The sequence below is a fragment of the Polyodon spathula genome, chromosome 48 (assembly GCF_017654505.1).
Source record: "Polyodon spathula isolate WHYD16114869_AA chromosome 48, ASM1765450v1, whole genome shotgun sequence".
Taxonomy (NCBI): domain Eukaryota; kingdom Metazoa; phylum Chordata; class Actinopteri; order Acipenseriformes; family Polyodontidae; genus Polyodon; species Polyodon spathula.
In genome coordinates, this window is record NC_054581.1 from 1875513 (window position 1) to 1892030 (window position 16518).

A 16518-nucleotide genomic window follows, 5' to 3' on the forward strand; every position below is an offset into this window, starting at 1 on the left:
CCGGGACTCGCGTTGTTTTCCCACCGTTAACCCTTTCACCGACTCCGGGACGAAAAGCAATCGGGAATGGCTCGGATATATGGGACGTCAGTCAGGTTAGTTTTTCGGACTGCGCAGGCAAGTCGTCTCAGTTTTCTGTGATATATGAAATATTTCATGTTTTGAGGTCCTGGACGCGTCATGCATACACTGTATGTCTGTTATTGGCATCACATGTCTAAAATGCAAACATTGCAACTTTTTTTTTTTTTTTTTTTTTTTTTTAAATAGACCTATAAGAACATAAGAACATAAGAAAGTTTACAAACGAGGATTCGGCCCATCTTGCTCGTTTGGTTGTTAGTAGCTTATTGATCCCAAAATCTCATCAAGCAGCTTCTTGAAGGATCCCAGGGTGTCAGCTTCAACAACATTACTGGGGAGTTGATTCCAGACCCTCACAATGGTTTCAAGCAAGTTACAGTGTATTAATTATTGATTTAGAATGCATCACATTACATAAATGCAGCTCGAGTTCTGATTTTATTCCAAGAAAATGTGGTACTTAATGGGTTAACAGGCCTTTTTTTAAATGCACTACACTGTTGTACCAGCAGGTGGCACTGTACTGCACTAACCCATCCTTATTAGCATCTTCACTAGTTAGAGCGTCTTATTGGGCTGCAAAGCATGTCAGTCACAAGGACGGGGGTAAGCAGCTGGTTTGTATGCCGAAGGTCAGTAACTAAAGAAAGAAAAAACTACACACACACAAGGGTGGAAATAAGAATCCAATTCCAGATTTTACTACAAGCTTGATTAGGCATAGTGTATAGGTGACAAGCTGAGGTTAGTCGTATTAAACTCATAGTAAAACCAGGAATGGATCAAACTGCTATGCAATGAGAGGCTTATTCCCTTCCCTCGAGATTATTTCCAGTCCTGGTCGTTATTCCAACCAGGTTCTGAATGACTTAACTGCCTCTCAGCAGGTTATGTTAACTACATTAGAACCTGCTTGGAGTGAAAACCTGGACCGGATTGGATCTGGAGGGTTAGAGTTGAGTAGCACGCCGGTATAGGTAGGGGATAGGAGAGCTGGAGGTGTTTGAATCGTCCCACAGCCGCACTTAGATTGATGCTGAAAACGTGCTGTTTAAAATAAGAGGGGCCCCTTAACTATATCCTTTGATCTGTTCTGAAGAAACCGCTCGCAAACCAGTTCCTGTCAAACGGCTCATCATGGGTATGAGTCACCTTGTGATATAGACCACAGGTTACATACAGGCCAGTACGAATCGATTCTCGTGTTAGAGCTTCACATTGTGAGATATCTGTTGAAAGCCTCTTTGAACTTCGTGCACTCTGTCATTTCCACTGGACTTTTCCTATTCTAAACTCCAAGAGGAAACTTGCATGCTTTTCTCAGGGTTATATGGTACTGTGCGTTATTTTGCCAGGTTTTTTAAAATACACTTTACCAGACCTCTCTGTGCTTTACAATGCTTCACCTGGCTTTACCAGACCTCTCTGTGCTTTACAATGCTTCCCTATGCTTTACCAGACCTCTCTGTGCTTTACAATGCTTCCCTATGCTTTACCAGACCTCTCTGTGCTTTGCAATGCTTCCCTATGCTTTACCAGACCTCTCTGTGCTTTACAATGCTTCCCTATGCTTTACCAGACCTCTCTGTGCTTTACAATGCTCCCCTATGCTTTACCACACCTCTCTGTGCTTTACAATGCTTCCCTATGCTTTACCACACCTCTCTGTGCTTTACAATGCTTCCCTATGCTCTACCATGCTTTCACACTTTGCTGTGCTTTAACTATGGGAAGCTTTTACAAGGAGATGAGCCTGGTTGTTGCCCTCTCTCCAACTAATCACAACCCCCCCACATCCCCTGTAATTTAAAATCCTTTTTTGTGTTTGTTTTGCAGCTTTGAAATTACAGAGCAGGCTTGCCAGGCAGGATGGGGACTTGGCTGATCCTGGATGTATAAAACACAGACAGAGAAGCCGCTCTCCTTGTATTCAATCAACAAACAACCCTAAAAATATCAACTGGCCGGCTGTCTGCTGTCCTGGAGCCTTGAATCATCTATAAATCAGGGCTTTCTGAACTGGGTTAGGGTGGCTCTGATCTGTTTAGCGTATAGCGAGACGTTTTTAACACGCGCCCACCCCCCCCAGTGTGCGCTTTCAACACAAAGACTTTTCTACTGCTTCTGGAAAGTTTTGAAGTTCTAAAAGCACCCCCACGCAACCCAAGACTGTTTTCAGGAACTGTCTTGCCCACGTTAATATGCAAACCCCATCTGTTAGTAATTACATAATTACACCCTCTCTCTGTGGGACAGCCAGCCTTTACGACAGCCCTTATTACTGGCATGCCTGTGTCTCCCTTCCTCCCTTCTCCCTCCTCCACCTCCCTTTCTCTCTCACTTCTCCTCAGATGCTCTGCTTGGCAACATGAAATCCTCCCATGTCCTCCTGTGTTCCTGTGTCCTTATAATGTTAGCTAGCCTGACTGGGGTTTCAGGGCAGGGTGAAACTACACCAGGGAGAACCAACTATACCAGGTGCGTATCTTTTAACTGCTTTGAAGTTTTTTAGCAGCTTTGTAGCGCATCGTTCTCTCCAGCTTTGTACAGCAGCTCTGGTCAGAAGTTTTGCATCATCGCTGGAGAGAATGAACTGATTCTGCATCATGCAGTCGAACGAAACCTGCTGAACAATGTTAACATATTGAATCACACGCCGCTGCGTAGTTTCCCATAGGCTGAGAAAAGTGACGAAATCTAACATGAAATACTATTGTACTACTATTGTGGCTTCTGGTAGACTTTTGCAAGATCATTTAGTAGTTTCTTTGCTTTACGTGAGCAGCTTTGTTCCAGGAGACCTAGTTTGAGGTTTGCTGTATCAAAACTCTCGTCTCCTGAAACCAAGTTCCAAGCCTCAAAGCAACCCCGTGTTCCCTCGGTTTAAGAAGTTAGCGAAGCACAGTATGATTAATGCTTTTGAAACGTTTAAAATATGATTTAACTCGTAAGTTTGTTGTAGCAGGCAATGTTGCTTATATATCTGCGTGGTGGAGAAATCTTATGAGACCATTGCGTTAGCTACAGTTAGATTAAAGGCTTTGAGATACAGCCAGGATTTTCACAGGGTTGCATGGGATCTCAAGGGACACATCAAAACTGAGTCGGAAAGCTTTTAATTCATTCAGCACAGAGCTGCACGTGCAGGTTAACTAGTGCCTTCATCAGTGTTACTGTAACTAAACTGAGTCAAGTAGACCATCGTTTGGGCTCTAGTGCCTTCATCAGTGTTACTGAAACTAAACTGAGTCAAGCAGAGCAGCGTTTGGGCTCTAGTGCCTTCATCAGTGTTACTGAAACTAAACTGAGTCAAGCAGAGCAGCGTTTGGGCTCTTTCGGCAGTGTTTTCATTGCTGCTCCTCTCTCCCTTCTAGTCCAGTGTGATTCTGCAGAGCTGTCCAGGCTGGTGTCTCAGTGTGCGTCATGCTGTCCAGGCTCCAGCTCAAGCATTGAGTCTTGTAATGAGAACTCAAAGCAGAACGCACTTCAGAGATGTTTTGTTGGCACCAGTGACTAACGCTTCTGTCAGCCTGTCCTGTCAACTGCGTACTGACTCCCCAGCTGTGAGGAACCAGCTCTCCTTCTTTCTCTGTTGATCCCTCTCTTCCCCTTGCTGTCTGTCTATCCTTTTCTCTATCTCTCTCCTCTCTATCCCTTTCTCTATCTCTTCCCCTCTCTATCCTTTTCTATATCTCCACCTCTATCCTTTTCCCCATCTCACCCTCTCTCTATCCTTTTCTCTCACCCCCTCTCTTTATCTCTCTCTATCTATATATAATAATACCATGAAATTATATTACTATGAGACATTTGGACTTTCATAACATGACTGAGCTGGTATAATAATATTAATAATAATAATAATAATAATAGACAACCCCCCTGTGGCAGAGCAAAGCTCTGCCCTTTTTAAATTGGCAGGGATGGGGTTAACTTCCCCTGCCTGCCTGGGTTTATTATGTTCAGGTGGCTGGGGTTGATTAGTTGATTAGGTTGATTAACGATCAATCAGCGCCCAGCCACCTGATATAAAAGGAGGCCTCAGCTTCTCATTTGGGAGAAGGGAGCTGAGGAAGCAGGTTGGTGTTTGTTTTGTGGTTTTTTTGAATTTTCTAAATCCAGTGAAGGCATTGCCCAGCCTGGAAACTTTATTTTTGTGAGTTTTGTTTTTGCTTTATTTGTGTTTGAGTATCTGTTATTTTGCCCTTGTGCACTTTATTTTTGTTTATTTATAATAAAATAGTTATTTTTTTGAACTGCAGTCTGTCTCTGGGCCTCTATCCACTCGCCAGCCTGCCCCCCCCCCCCCCCCCCCCCCCCCCCTCTCAAAAAAAAAAACAACCTTTCTATGACCCCCTCCCCCTGGTTAGAGAACTCCTGTATTAGAGCATTTTGCAGCACTGGGGGGTTCACCCTAGCTTACATTAGCTGTCTACCTATTGGAGCGCCTTCTAGGGAGTGAGTGAACCACACAGTTTGATTGCAAACACCACAGCATGCAGCAGACTGCAAAGACCAAATGCATGTGCTGAATACAAGGTCCCTTTAGCACTTTCATACTGACTGTATTTCAAACAGCCTCTGCACTGTATGCGGGCTATTTTTAGGGGGGGGAGGGGGGGGTGGCTGATTTTACATTTCGGAGGGAACGCGTTAAGAGAACACAACGTCCATTTTGGTACGCAGACAGCCCCTGTCGTGGAAGTCTCTTACAGCACAGGGCTGTCTGTGCTTATCAGATCAGAACAGCCAGCCCACTGTCCGCCAGGATTAGATGCTTTCCTGAATTCAATTTTGAAAGCAGGCAGGAAGCCAGTCGCCTGTGTTAGTGAGGGAAATATCGCTAGACCCCGCATTTCTAGTGGTGAGAGAGACTTATTTGAATTGCTTTTTTACACCCTCCTTGGCTTTTTCGTGTTTGTGTCAATCATTCTGTTGCTCCTCCCATATTGAGTTCTTAACATTTTCTCTAAATCTGCCTTTAACCGACTTTGAGCTCCCTGGAGAATCCTAAATGCCGGGCAGCGAGCAGTCAGCCGCACTCCATAAATAAATGGCAGGGCAAACGCACAACAGTAACGACAGCAAAGCAGCCGCAGGGCAAACCCTAAAGCAAGTGACAGGAAGACAGCCGCAGAAACACTAAGAGGCTGTATGAACAGGTAGCTGCCTGGGCTACAAGCAGCTCTGGAATCAGAGCCACATGGATCTCAGGGCAGGAGTGATGACTTCAAGGCAGTCGCCTCCCAGCCTCTGCATCCTATAAAAACACAGAGAGCCATGGCTAACATCAGCTGACAGCCACAAACAGGCTATACATGGTCATCTTTTGCTTCAAAATTAGGAAGATCCTGTAACGTTTAGTTGGACACACTGTCTGAATGGTGTTTCCTTGTGTCTATGGGCCTCGTTGCTGTGAGAAGGGTAGTTCGGGGTTAGGGTTAGTTGGACACACTGTCTGAATGGTGTTTCTGTTTCCCCGTGTCTCAGGCCGGTTTTCCTGTGTGGAGGGGAGCACGTGGCAGAGTCTGGCTTCATCGCCAGTGAAGGATTCCCCAGCCACTACAAACCCAACAGCAAGTGTACCTGGTACATAACGGTACACAGACCCGCTTCTTCTGGCCTGCTAGTTTCCTGTTTCCTGTGCGTTGCCTGACGGTTTCCTGTTTCCTGTGTGCTGCCTAACTGTTTCCTGTTTCCTATCTCCTGTGCGTTGCCTCACTGTTTCCTGTTTCCTATCTCCTGTGCGTTGCCTGCAGTGTTTCCTGTTTCCTATTTCCTGTGCGTTGCCTGACGGTTTCCTGTTTCCTATCTCCTGTGCGTTGTGCGTTGCCCCTATCTCCTGTGCGTTGCCTGTTTCCTATCTCCTGTGCGTTGCCTGATGTTTTCTGTTTCCTATCGTTCCTGTGCTGTTTGCCTGTGCTGTTTCTGTTTTCTGTTTCCTATCTCCTGTGCGTTGCCTGACGGTTTCCTGTTTCCTATCTCCTGTGCGTTGCCTGATGGTTTCCTGTTTCCTATCTCCTGTGCGTTGCCTGTCTGTTTTCTGTTTCCTATCTCCTGTGCGTTGCCTGTCTGTTTCCTGTTCCCTATCTCCTGTGCGTTGCCTGTCTGTTTTCTGTTCCCTATCTCCTGTGCGTTGCCTGTCTGTTTTCTGTTCCCTATCTCCTGTGCGTTGCCTGTCTGTTTCCTGTTCCCTATCTCCTGTGCGTTGCCTGTCTGTTTCCTGTTTCCTATCTCCTGTGCGTTGCCTGTCTGTTTCCTGTTTCCTATCTCCTGTGCGTTGCCTGACGGTTCCCTATCTCCTGTGCGTTGCCTGTCGGTTTCCTGTTCCCTATCTCCTGTGCGTTGCCTGTCTGTTTCCTGTTCCCTATCTCCTGTGCGTTGCCTGTCTGTTTCCTGTTCCCTGTCTCCTGTGCGTTTGTTTTCTGATCTCCTGTGCGTTGCCTGTCTGTTTTCTGTTCCTATCTCCTGTGCGTTGCCTGTCTGTTTTCTGTTCCCTATCTCCTGTGCGTTGTCTGTCTGTTTTCTGTTCCCTATCTCCTGTGCGTTGCCTGTCTGTTTTCTGTTCCCTATCTCCTGTGCGTTGCCTGTCTGTTTTCTGTTCCCTATCTCCTGTGCGTTGCCTGTCTGTTTCCTGTTCCCTATCTCCTGTGCGTTGCCTGTCTGTTTCCTGTTCCCTATCTCCTGTGCGTTGCCTGTCTGTTTCCTGTTCCCTATCTCCTGTGCGTTGCCTGACTGTTTCCTGTTCCCTATCTCCTGTGCGTTGCCTGTCTGTTTCCTGTTCCCTATCTCCTGTGCGTTGCCTGACTGTTTCCTGTTTCCTATCTCCTGTGCGTTGCCTGTCGGTTTCCTGTTCCCTATTCTCCTGTGCGTTGCCTGACGGTTTCCTGTTTCCTATCTCCTGTGCGTTGCCTGACGGTTTCCTGTTCCCTATCTCCTGTGCGTTGCCTGTCTGTTTCCTGTTCCCTATCTCCTGTGCGTTGCCTGACGGTTTCCTATCTCCTGTGCGTTGCCTGTCTGTTTTCTGTTCCCTATCTCCTGTGCGTTGCCTGTCTGTTTTCTGTTCCCTATCTCCTGTGCGTTGCCTGTCTGTTTTCTGTTCCCTGTCTCCTGTGCGTTGCCTGTTCCTGTTCCCTTTCCTGTTCCCTGTTTGCCTGTCCCTATCTCCTGTGCGTTGCCTGTCTGTTTTCTGTTCCCTATCTCCTGTGCGTTGCCTGTCTGTTTTCTGTTCCCTATCTCCTGTGCGTTGCCTGTCTGTTTTCTGTTCCCTGTCTCCTGTGCGTTGCCTGTTTGTTTTCTGTTCCCTGTCTCCTGTGCGTTGCCTGTTTGTTTTCTGTTCCCTGTCTCCTGTGCGTTGCCTGTCTGTTTTCTGTTCCCTATCTCCTGTGCGTTGCCTGTCTGTTTTCTGTTCCCTATCTCCTGTGCGTTGCCTGTCTGTTTTCTGTTCCCTATCTCCTGTGCGTTGCCTGTCTGTTTCCTGTTCCCTGTCTCCTGTGCGTTGCCTGTCTGTTTTCTGTTCCCTATCTCCTGTGCGTTGCCTGTCTGTTTCCTGTTCCCTATCTCCTGTGCGTTGCCTGTCTGTTTCCTGTTCCCTATCTCCTGTGCGTTGCCTGTCTGTTTCCTGTTCCCTATCTCCTGTGCGTTGTCTGACGGTTCCCTGTGTTGGTGTTGCAGGTCCCAGAGGGTAACGTGGTGATGCTGTCCTTCCGTATCTTTGATCTGGAGGCAGACCCACAGTGCCGCTACGATTTCCTGGAGGTGTACAACGGCCACGCCCGCACCTCCCAGCGCCTCGGCCGCTTCTGCGGCACCTTCCGCCCCGGCTCCATCATCTCCACCGGCAACAAGATGATGGTGGAGATGGTGTCGGACTCGGGGACCACGGGCCGCGGCTTCATCGTGGCGTTCAGCGCGGGCAAACCGCACGTTGACGGTACGGCAAGAGAAAATCGGGGGTAAAATAAAATTGGGCTCCGGCAGCTGAGATGTTTCACACAGGGCATGCTGTTTGGGTTGCAGAGCACCACTTCTGTGGAGGGAAGCTCACGAAACCACAAGGATCTCTACAGACGCCAAACTGGCCCGAGAGCAACTACCCAGCAGGCATCAGCTGCTCCTGGCACATCGTCGTCCCTAACAACCAGGTGAGAGCCCCCGGCGAGGGTCCTGATTGGGCAGAGAGCAGCTGTGTTTAGTGTGTGTATTAATAACAGAACTCAAGCAGTAAACCTCATCCAATCAAATGAAGGGTTCACTGCTTCCAAGTTAATATAGAAATGTTTTTTGTCAGTAAAATTTTTCAAAACGGTCAAAGAAGAACATCACGTCACAGTGAAGCTTCTCATCGGGCCACGTTTTCAAAGCCTCAGCTCCAGTCTTTCATCTGCTCCCGCTTTTTGAAGGAGATGAAACCTCTGGTAGTCTAGCAAAACTAGAACAGCTAGGCGGTATGTTCGCGGGTCGCTGGTTCTGATCGTCATGACGGACCGAGTTAGCTGTAGAACTTGGCGAATCCGTGGCCGGTCACGAATCCCGTGGGTGACTGAAAATGCCGTGGGCCTGGAGTGCCTGTGTCGATGACCCCTTAGCCTGATTGCCAGCACCTGATTTGTGGGGCGCGTCTTGTCTCCCCATTCTCAGGTGATCGAGGTCTCCTTTGACAAGTTTGACGTGGAGCCCGACAGCTACTGTCGCTATGACTACGTGGCTTTCTTCAGCGGGGGGGAATTGGACAACTCCAAACTCATCGGAAAATACTGCGGAGACGAGGCACCAGAGTGAGTACAGCACAGGGAAGCATTGCAAACAACAGAGAGGTCTGGTAAAGCACAGGGAAGCATTGCAAACAACAGAGAGGTCTGGTAAAACATAGGGAAGCATTGCAAACAACAGAGAGGTCTGGTAAAGCACAGGGAAGCATTGCAAACAACAGAGAGGTCTGGTAAAGCACAGGGAAGCATTGCAAACAACAGAGAGGTCTGGTAAAGCATAGGGAAGCATTGCAAACAACAGAGAGGTCTGGTAAAGCACAGGGAAGCATTGCAAACAACAGAGAGGTCTGGTAAAGCATAGGGAAGCATTGTAAAGCACAGAGAGGTCTGGTAAAGCATAGGGAAGCATTGTAAAGCACAGAGAGGTTGTAAAGCATAGGGAAGCATTGTAAAGCACAGAGAGGTCTGGTAAAGCATAGGGAAGCATTGTAAAGCACAGAGAGGTCTGGTAAAGCACAGGGAAGCATTGCAAAGCACAGAGAGGTCTGGTAAAGCATAGGGGGTAAAGCAGAGATGGTAAAGCATAGGGAAGCATTGTAAAGCACAGAGAGGTCTGGTAAAGCATAGGGAAGCATTGTAAAGCACAGAGAGGTCTGGTAAAGCATAGGGAAAGCATTGTAAAGCACAGAGAGGTCTGGTAAAGCATAGGGAAGCATTGTAAAGCACAGAGAGGTCTGGTAAAGCATAGGGAAGCATTGTAAAGCACAGAGAGGTCTGGTAAAGCATAGGGAAGCATTGTAAAGCACAGAGAGGTCTGGTAAAGCATAGGGAAGCATTGTAAAGCACAGAGAGGTCTGGTAAAGCATAGGGAAGCATTGTAAAGCACAGAGAGGTCTGGTAAAGCATAGGGAAGCATTGTAAAGCACAGAGAGGTCTGGTAAAGCACAGGGAAGCATTGCAAACAACAGAGAGGTCTGGTAAAGCATAGGGAAGCATTGTAAAGCACAGAGAGGTCTGGTAAAGCATAGGGAAGCATTGTAAAGCACAGAGAGGTCTGGTAAAGCATAGGGAAGCATTGTAAAGCACAGAGAGGTCTGGTAAAGCACAGGGAAGCATTGTAAAGCACAGAGAGGTCTGGTAAAGCATAGGGAAGCATTGTAAAGCACAGAGAGGTGTGGTAAAGCATAGGGAAGCATTGTAAAGCACAGAGAGGTCTGGTAAAGCATAGGGAAGCATTGTAAAGCACAGAGAGGTCTGGTAAAGCATAGGGAAGCATTGTAAAGCACAGAGAGGTCTGGTAAAGCATAGGGAAGCATTGTAAAGCACAGAGAGGTCTGGTAAAGCATAGGGAAGCATTGTAAAGCACAGAGAGGTCTGGTAAAGCATAGGGAAGCATTGTAAAGCACAGAGAGGTCTGGTAAAGCATAGGGAAGCATTGTAAAGCACTGAGAGGTCTGGTAAAGCATAGGGAAGCATTGTAAAGCACAGAGAGGTCTGGTAAAGCATAGGGAAGCATTGTAAAGCACAGAGAGGTCTGGTAAAGCATAGGGAAGCATTGTAAAGCACAGAGAGGTCTGGTAAAGCATAGGGAAGCATTGTAAAGCACAGAGAGGTCTGGTAAAGCATAGGGAAGCATTGTAAAGCACAGAGAGGTCTGGTAAAGCATAGGGAAGCATTGTAAAGCACAGAGAGGTCTGGTAAAGCATAGGGAAGCATTGTAAAGCACAGAGAGGTCTGGTAAAGCATAGGGAAGCATTGTAAAGCACAGAGAGGTCTGGTAAAGCATAGGGAAGCATTGTAAAGAGCATGAAAAACTAATTAAGAAGATATATGTATGGCTTATAATAGCTTTAATACCCAGTCATTGGCAATAAATAATCGACATTTAACTGTCATGATCAATTACACTGTGTAACAAATTTTTTTTTTTTTTTGTTCCTGGTTAGTAAGTGTTATTTTCTAATTGCTTATGCCTCAAAAGTATAGAAAATGGCTATTATTCCCCACAAACTTTGCTTTTGTGACCAGGACAGTGATATTTTGAAATTTACCTATTTCCAATGAGAAAACGGGCGAATTTGTGTCTTTTCGTTCACATAAAGTCAGAAAAAAACAACATATGAATCCAAATTAACATGTATTTATACTAAAGTAATACAAAAATGACAACAAAAGATTTAGAAGTGAGTAGTTTTTCGAGATTTACAATTATACTGTAAATCACTTTCACGAATCAGCCCCCAAATGTAGTCTCCCATCATGTTCTCGTTATACTGTCCTTGGTAGCGGCGTTCAAAGTCCAGTATATCCTGGTGGAAGCACTCGCCTTGCTCCTCCGAGTACGCTGCCATGTTCTCCTTGAATTTATCAAGATGAGCATCAAGGATATGGACTTTGAGGGACATCCTACAGCCCATTGTGCCGTAGTTCTTCACCAGAGTCTCAACCAGCTCCACATAGTTTTCGGCCTTGTGATTGCCCAGGAAGCCCCGAACCACTGCGACAAAGCTGTTCCAAGCCGCTTTCTCCTTACTAGTGAGCTTCTTGGGGAATTCATTGCACTCCAGGATCTTTTTTATCTGTGGTCCGACGAAGACACCGGCTTTGACCTTTGCCTCAGACAGCTTAGGGAAGAAGTCTTGAAGGTACTTGAAGGCTGCCGACTCCTTATCTAGCGCTCTGACAAATTGTAAATAGGTAAAATAGGTAAATTTCAAAATATCACTGTCCTGGTCACAAAAGCAAAGTTTGTGGGGAATAATAGCCATTTTCTATACTTTTGAGGCATAAGCAATTAGGAAATAACACTTACTACCCAGGAAATTGTGTTACATAGTGTTATATAGCATTCTCTCTCTCTCTCTCTCTCTCTCTCTCTCTCTCTCTCTCTCTCTCTCTCTCTCTCTCTCTCTCTCTCTCTCTCTAGAACCTTCATCTCGAACAGCAGTGAGTTGCTGGTCCAGTTTGTGTCTGACCTCAGTGTGACCAGCGATGGCTTCATGCTTACCTACAGCGCACACCCCAGGGGGTCCAAACCCACCACACCAGAGAGGGGGGTCCGACCGGCAGCCAAGCCCGCCCCCTGGCCCAAACCCACCAAGCCTGCGAAACCAGTCAAACCAACAAAACCAGTCAAGCCCGCCCCCGTGCCCAAACCCACCAAGCCTGCGAAACCAGTCAAACCAACAAAACCAGTCAAGCCCGCCCCCGGGCCCAAACCCACCAAGCCTGCGAAACCAGTCAAACCAACAAAACCAGTCAAGCCCTCCCCCGGGCCCAAACCCACTAAGCCTGCGAAACCAGTCAAACCATCAAAACCACTCAAGCCCGCCCCCGGGCCCAAATCCACCAAGCCTGCGAAACCAGTTAAACCAACAAAACCAATCAAGCCTGCCCTCGGGCCCAAACCCACCAAGCCTGCGAAACCAGTCAAACCAACAAAACCAGTCAAGCCCATTCCCAGACCGGGGGCCAGACCCACCCCCAAGCCAGGCAGCAGAGCCGGGACGAAGCCAGCAGTGAGACCCGGAGGCAGGAACAGCACCAGAACCAGTGAGTGGCAGCCTGTGCTCTCTCTGTCTCTTCTGCTGCATTGTGTATGAATCAGTGTATGAAATGTGTCCTATAGCAAAAGCACAGCAATAAAGGACAGAGAGGTCTGGTAAAGCACAGGGAAGCATTGTAAAGCACAGAGAGGTCTGGTAAAGCATAGGGAAGCATTGTAAAGCACAGAGAGGTCTGGTAAAGCATAGGGAAGCATTGTTAAGCACAGAGAGGTATGGTAAAGCATTTTAAAGCACAGAGAGGTGTGGTAAAGCATAGGGATGCATTGTAAAGCAAAGAGAGGTCTGGTAAAGCATAGGGATGCATTGTAAAGCATAGAGAGGTCTGGTAAAGCATAGGGATGCATTGTTAAGAACAGAGAGGTATGGTAAAGCATTGTAAAGCACAGAGAGGTCTGGTAAAGCATAGGGATGCATTGTAAACCAATAGTATAACCATGGGAAAAGCGCAGGAATGGTGCAAACATACAGTGGTAGATTTTTACAAGGGTTAAATCTGCCGTTTAAAAGACAAAGTGTTTCAGTGCTTTGAATGGTGTTCCGTGGTTTCTAATGGTTTCCCTGGTGTCCCCTCTCCCTGCCCCGCAGTCCCAGAGAGCGGGGAGCCCCTGTGTGAGCAGCGCTGTCGGAGGGGCGGGACCCTGCAGAGTCACTTCTGCAGCAGCGAGTTTGGTGAGTGCAGGAGAATAAGCAAGACGTGACACACACGCAGCCAGAGCCTGTATCGCTTACTTCTAATATAACCGTGTGTGATGTGGAGCCATGAGCACACATCCAGAACAGACAGGAGCCCATCCTGCGTGGGGCAGCCAGCCAGCCTGGATGTGATCAGCTGCTCTCTGTGGTGGGAACTGAACAGTTAACATCTTCAAGAGCCTTGCAGTCTGTACTGTATTGTTACCCACATAGCGTGAGAAAGAAAACTGATAACGTAACATCACCTCTAACCCACACACTCCTCTCGTCTCTTCTCTCCTATCCTCTCCCTTCTCCCTTTCTCCTCTCTCCCCTCCCCTCTCCTCTCCTCCCCTCTCCTTTCCCCGCTCCTCTGCTCTCTCCTTTCCTCTCCTCTCCCATGTCTCCTCTCCTCCCCTCTCCGCCGCCACTCTCCTCTCCTCCCCTCCTAGGTCCGGTGGAGATTGAAAGGGCGTAGGAGACGAGAGAGGAGGGATGACGAAAGGAAAGTTTCTCCCCACCTCTCTCTCCTCTCTCTCTCTCTCTCTCCTCTCCTCCTCTCTCCTCCCCTCTCCTCTGCTCTCTCCTCTCCCCTCTTTCCTCCTCCCCTCTCCCCTCTCTCCTCTCTCCACAGTGATCACGGGTAAGGTAACGACGGCTGTGTCGGGCCCCGGGGACACGATGTTCGCCACAGTCTCTCTCATCAAGGCCTACAAGGCGGGCAGCCTGCGGCTCCAGCAAGCGGGCGAGACCACGAGCGTGAAGCTGGTCTCGAGCTGCAAGCTCTGCCCCCTCATCCGCCGAGGTGAGCTGCAGCGAGCACAGCACGCAGTGCCAAACCCTGCCACTAGAGGTCTTCCTCACTGCCTTCAATAGAAACACTAAAAGAAACGCAGTCTATTCAATGGCAAACGTTTCTGAATTATCTGATTGAGATAATATTCCCTGACTAACCTTCTCCTTCTCCCCCTCTATCGCTCTCTCCCTCCTTCTATCCTCTCTTTCTCTCCCTTCTCTCTCCCACTCCCTCCTCCCTCTCCCCTGGGGAAGGGAGAGAGTCTCGGGGAAGGGTAAAAGGGGAGGGAATGGGAAAGGGAAGGGTAAGGGAAGGGGAAGGGGGGGGGGAGAGAGAGGGGGTGAGGGGCCCTCCCTCTCTGGGAAAGGCTTCTTTCCCCCCCCCTCCCCCTCTCCCTCTCCTCTCCCCTCTCCCCTTCTCCCTCTCTCTCAGGCTCTAACTACATCCTGATGGGGCAGGTGGATGCGGAGGGGCGTGGCACTCTCTCTCCCAGCAGCTTCACTCTGCTCTACAAGACCCCCCACCAGAAGATCCTGACCAATCTCACAGCACGGCCCTGCTGACCTCACTCGGACCCGACCAATCAGAGCCACGCCCCGCCCACAGCGTTGGAAGGCTGAGAGGAGGACCAGCCGGGGACAGTCGGTTCTGACTCCTCCCATTTTCCTTTTAGTCATTTTTTTTTTTTTTTTTTAATCAAATATTACAAATATTAATGAATTAAAATGCAGTAATACATTAGTAAAGGCTACTATAAGCGATGGCCAAAAATGAAATATTTCCGCTGGAAGTTGTTTCACCTTTAATGGAACTACCTGAGCAGGTACCTCTGCAGGGCTCGGCTTATTGTTTTCGGGGTGCTGAATTCCAGACGGACCCGCGTGTGCGATTCGGATCACTGTTACGGTTTACTACTTTGCATCGATTTTTTTAACACGAGTGCCTTCTTAAAGCAATCCCCTCTTTGCATATCAATACCGTCTCGACCGTGAACGACAGACCCGGGCTGCTGATTGACGCCACTCACACCGGAGACGTCGGGACAGAGGGAAGGAGACACCTCTTCACACAGAGAGCGGTGAGGGGGTGGGACATGCTACCCAGGGTCACCTAGTCCCGCTATCCAGACAGAAGCACTCGGATCCTCCAAGACACGACTTGACCGCCTCCTCTGGATCGTAAACTATCTTTCAGCAGCAAGTGGCCAGCGTGCAGATATAGCTTGTGATAGTTCCATTAAAGTAGTTATTTGAACAGATGGATATTATATTTGATACTCATTCCAGACTGGGGGCGGCGTTTCTTTTCATTAAAAAGGACAGCGATGTGAGGGGGGGGGGGGGGACCAAACTGTAGCACAGTTTACAAATCATTTGTTTTAATTTTTTACCAAAAGCGTCGGTGTATTTTCTCCGACCCGACTTTGTGTGTTTCAAATCATCGATTCAAAGAGGAACGTTGCTTTGTTATTATTCGTATTAATTTGTTGATTAAGCATATCACATTTAAACTTTCCGTTTCTGATCTGTAGCCCCGCGTGTCAGTTGCCAGACGCTTTGTTCGTTATAAATCACAAGCGTATTTCTGAGGAGCGGGGTAACTTTTCAGGGATGTCTATTGAGCAAAGGGTCTGAGTTGTGGGGTATTTGGGCAACTAATACCCCACCCGACACAAAACAGCAGGGTTTGATCATTTTATATGGATACTAATATTAATGATTTTTTATGATCCTGTATAAAAATTGGTCTGTTATAAATTAGCGGTACTTGTGTGGTTTTTTTTCGCTTGCTTGCATGTGGCTATGTGTTGTTTATATCAAATTGTCTGTGTAAATTAGCACACTCCCCCCTGCGTGTTTATACTGTACAGCTGTGCTTGTGATCGAATTGAGAGACTCTTCACTGCTGTCCCCCTTGGCACAACGTAGATAGCCAGCATTCATTTAAAAACATGCTATCGGGCTCCCGAGTAGCTCATCCGGTAAAGGCGCTCTGCGTGGCGTGCAGGATGCGCCCTATAGCCTGGAGATCGCAGGTTCCAGTCCAGGCTATGTCATTGACCGGGAGCTGTGTTGTCCTCTGGCACTGTAGGTCTGGTGGCTTCCCTGTGGATCCACAGTGAGTAAAAAGACAAATAATCTTGTACCTCTTTGGTCAACCTGGAGGGTGAAATTGTCCCCACCTTCTTTCCTGTTATTAACCAATCAGTTATTTTTCGCTGTTGTATTTGAAATATCTCTTTACCTCAATATACACAATAAAGCAAGCAAGAAAAAAAAAATATATAGACAAATATTTTGGACCTATAATAAATATATTTTACATTGAAAATGCGTCTTCCATATGTCTCCTTATGAAGACAGGTTTGCCATGCATGACAGGGTTAATACCTGTGAACTACAAATAAAATAACCATCAAAATCAACCTTGCAATTACACGGTTTTACCACAAGGGGCCGACCTTGTGTCTGAATCGAGCAATAAGCTGGCGGTCTGAGAGCCAGCACTGCAATCCTCAGACAGCGTTTGCTGGTTTCTGTTTTAACAGCTGAGCTCTCAGTTCCTCAACTAGACCCTGCATTGAACCGACAAATAAACTCGATACATTTTTTTTTTTTTTTTATTTTTTTTTCAGCTCTTAAACAGTTGCGGGTTTCAAGTTAGCTCTAACATTTCTGTAAGCGACTTG

General features: G+C 47.5%; 1 protein-coding gene across 2 annotated transcripts; it reads left to right on the forward strand.

The window, feature by feature from the left end:
- Positions 1-10: 10 nt before the first annotated feature.
- On the forward strand, positions 11-15589 carry LOC121306526 (procollagen C-endopeptidase enhancer 2-like). 2 transcript variants are annotated; one of them, XM_041238280.1, is made up of 10 exons: positions 11-95; positions 1921-2562; positions 5575-5683; positions 7759-8017; positions 8104-8228; positions 8725-8861; positions 11722-12347; positions 12947-13030; positions 13668-13838; positions 14262-15589. In XM_041238280.1, exons 2-10 carry the CDS (start codon positions 2453-2455, stop codon positions 14390-14392), a joined length of 1752 nt encoding a protein of 583 aa, XP_041094214.1. In that variant the 5' UTR covers positions 11-95; positions 1921-2452; the 3' UTR covers positions 14393-15589. The 2 variants fall into 2 exon arrangements, with proteins under 2 accessions (XP_041094214.1, XP_041094215.1); XM_041238281.1 differs by lacking the exons at positions 11-95; positions 1921-2562 and having other exon boundaries at positions 5617-5673.
- The last annotated feature ends 929 nt before the right edge of the window (positions 15590-16518 follow it).

Bases quoted from the DNA above. Each gene is read 5' to 3' on its own strand.
- LOC121306526 (XM_041238280.1), top strand. From the start codon at position 2,453: ATGAAATCCTCCCATGTCCTCCTGTGTTCCTGTGTCCTTATAATGTTA. The intron at 8,018-8,103 runs GTACGGCAAGAG...TTTGGGTTGCAG, and splicing joins GGGCAAACCGCACGTTGACG to AGCACCACTTCTGTGGAGGG. The intron at 12,348-12,946 runs GTGAGTGGCAGC...CCTGCCCCGCAG, and splicing joins CAGGAACAGCACCAGAACCA to TCCCAGAGAGCGGGGAGCCC.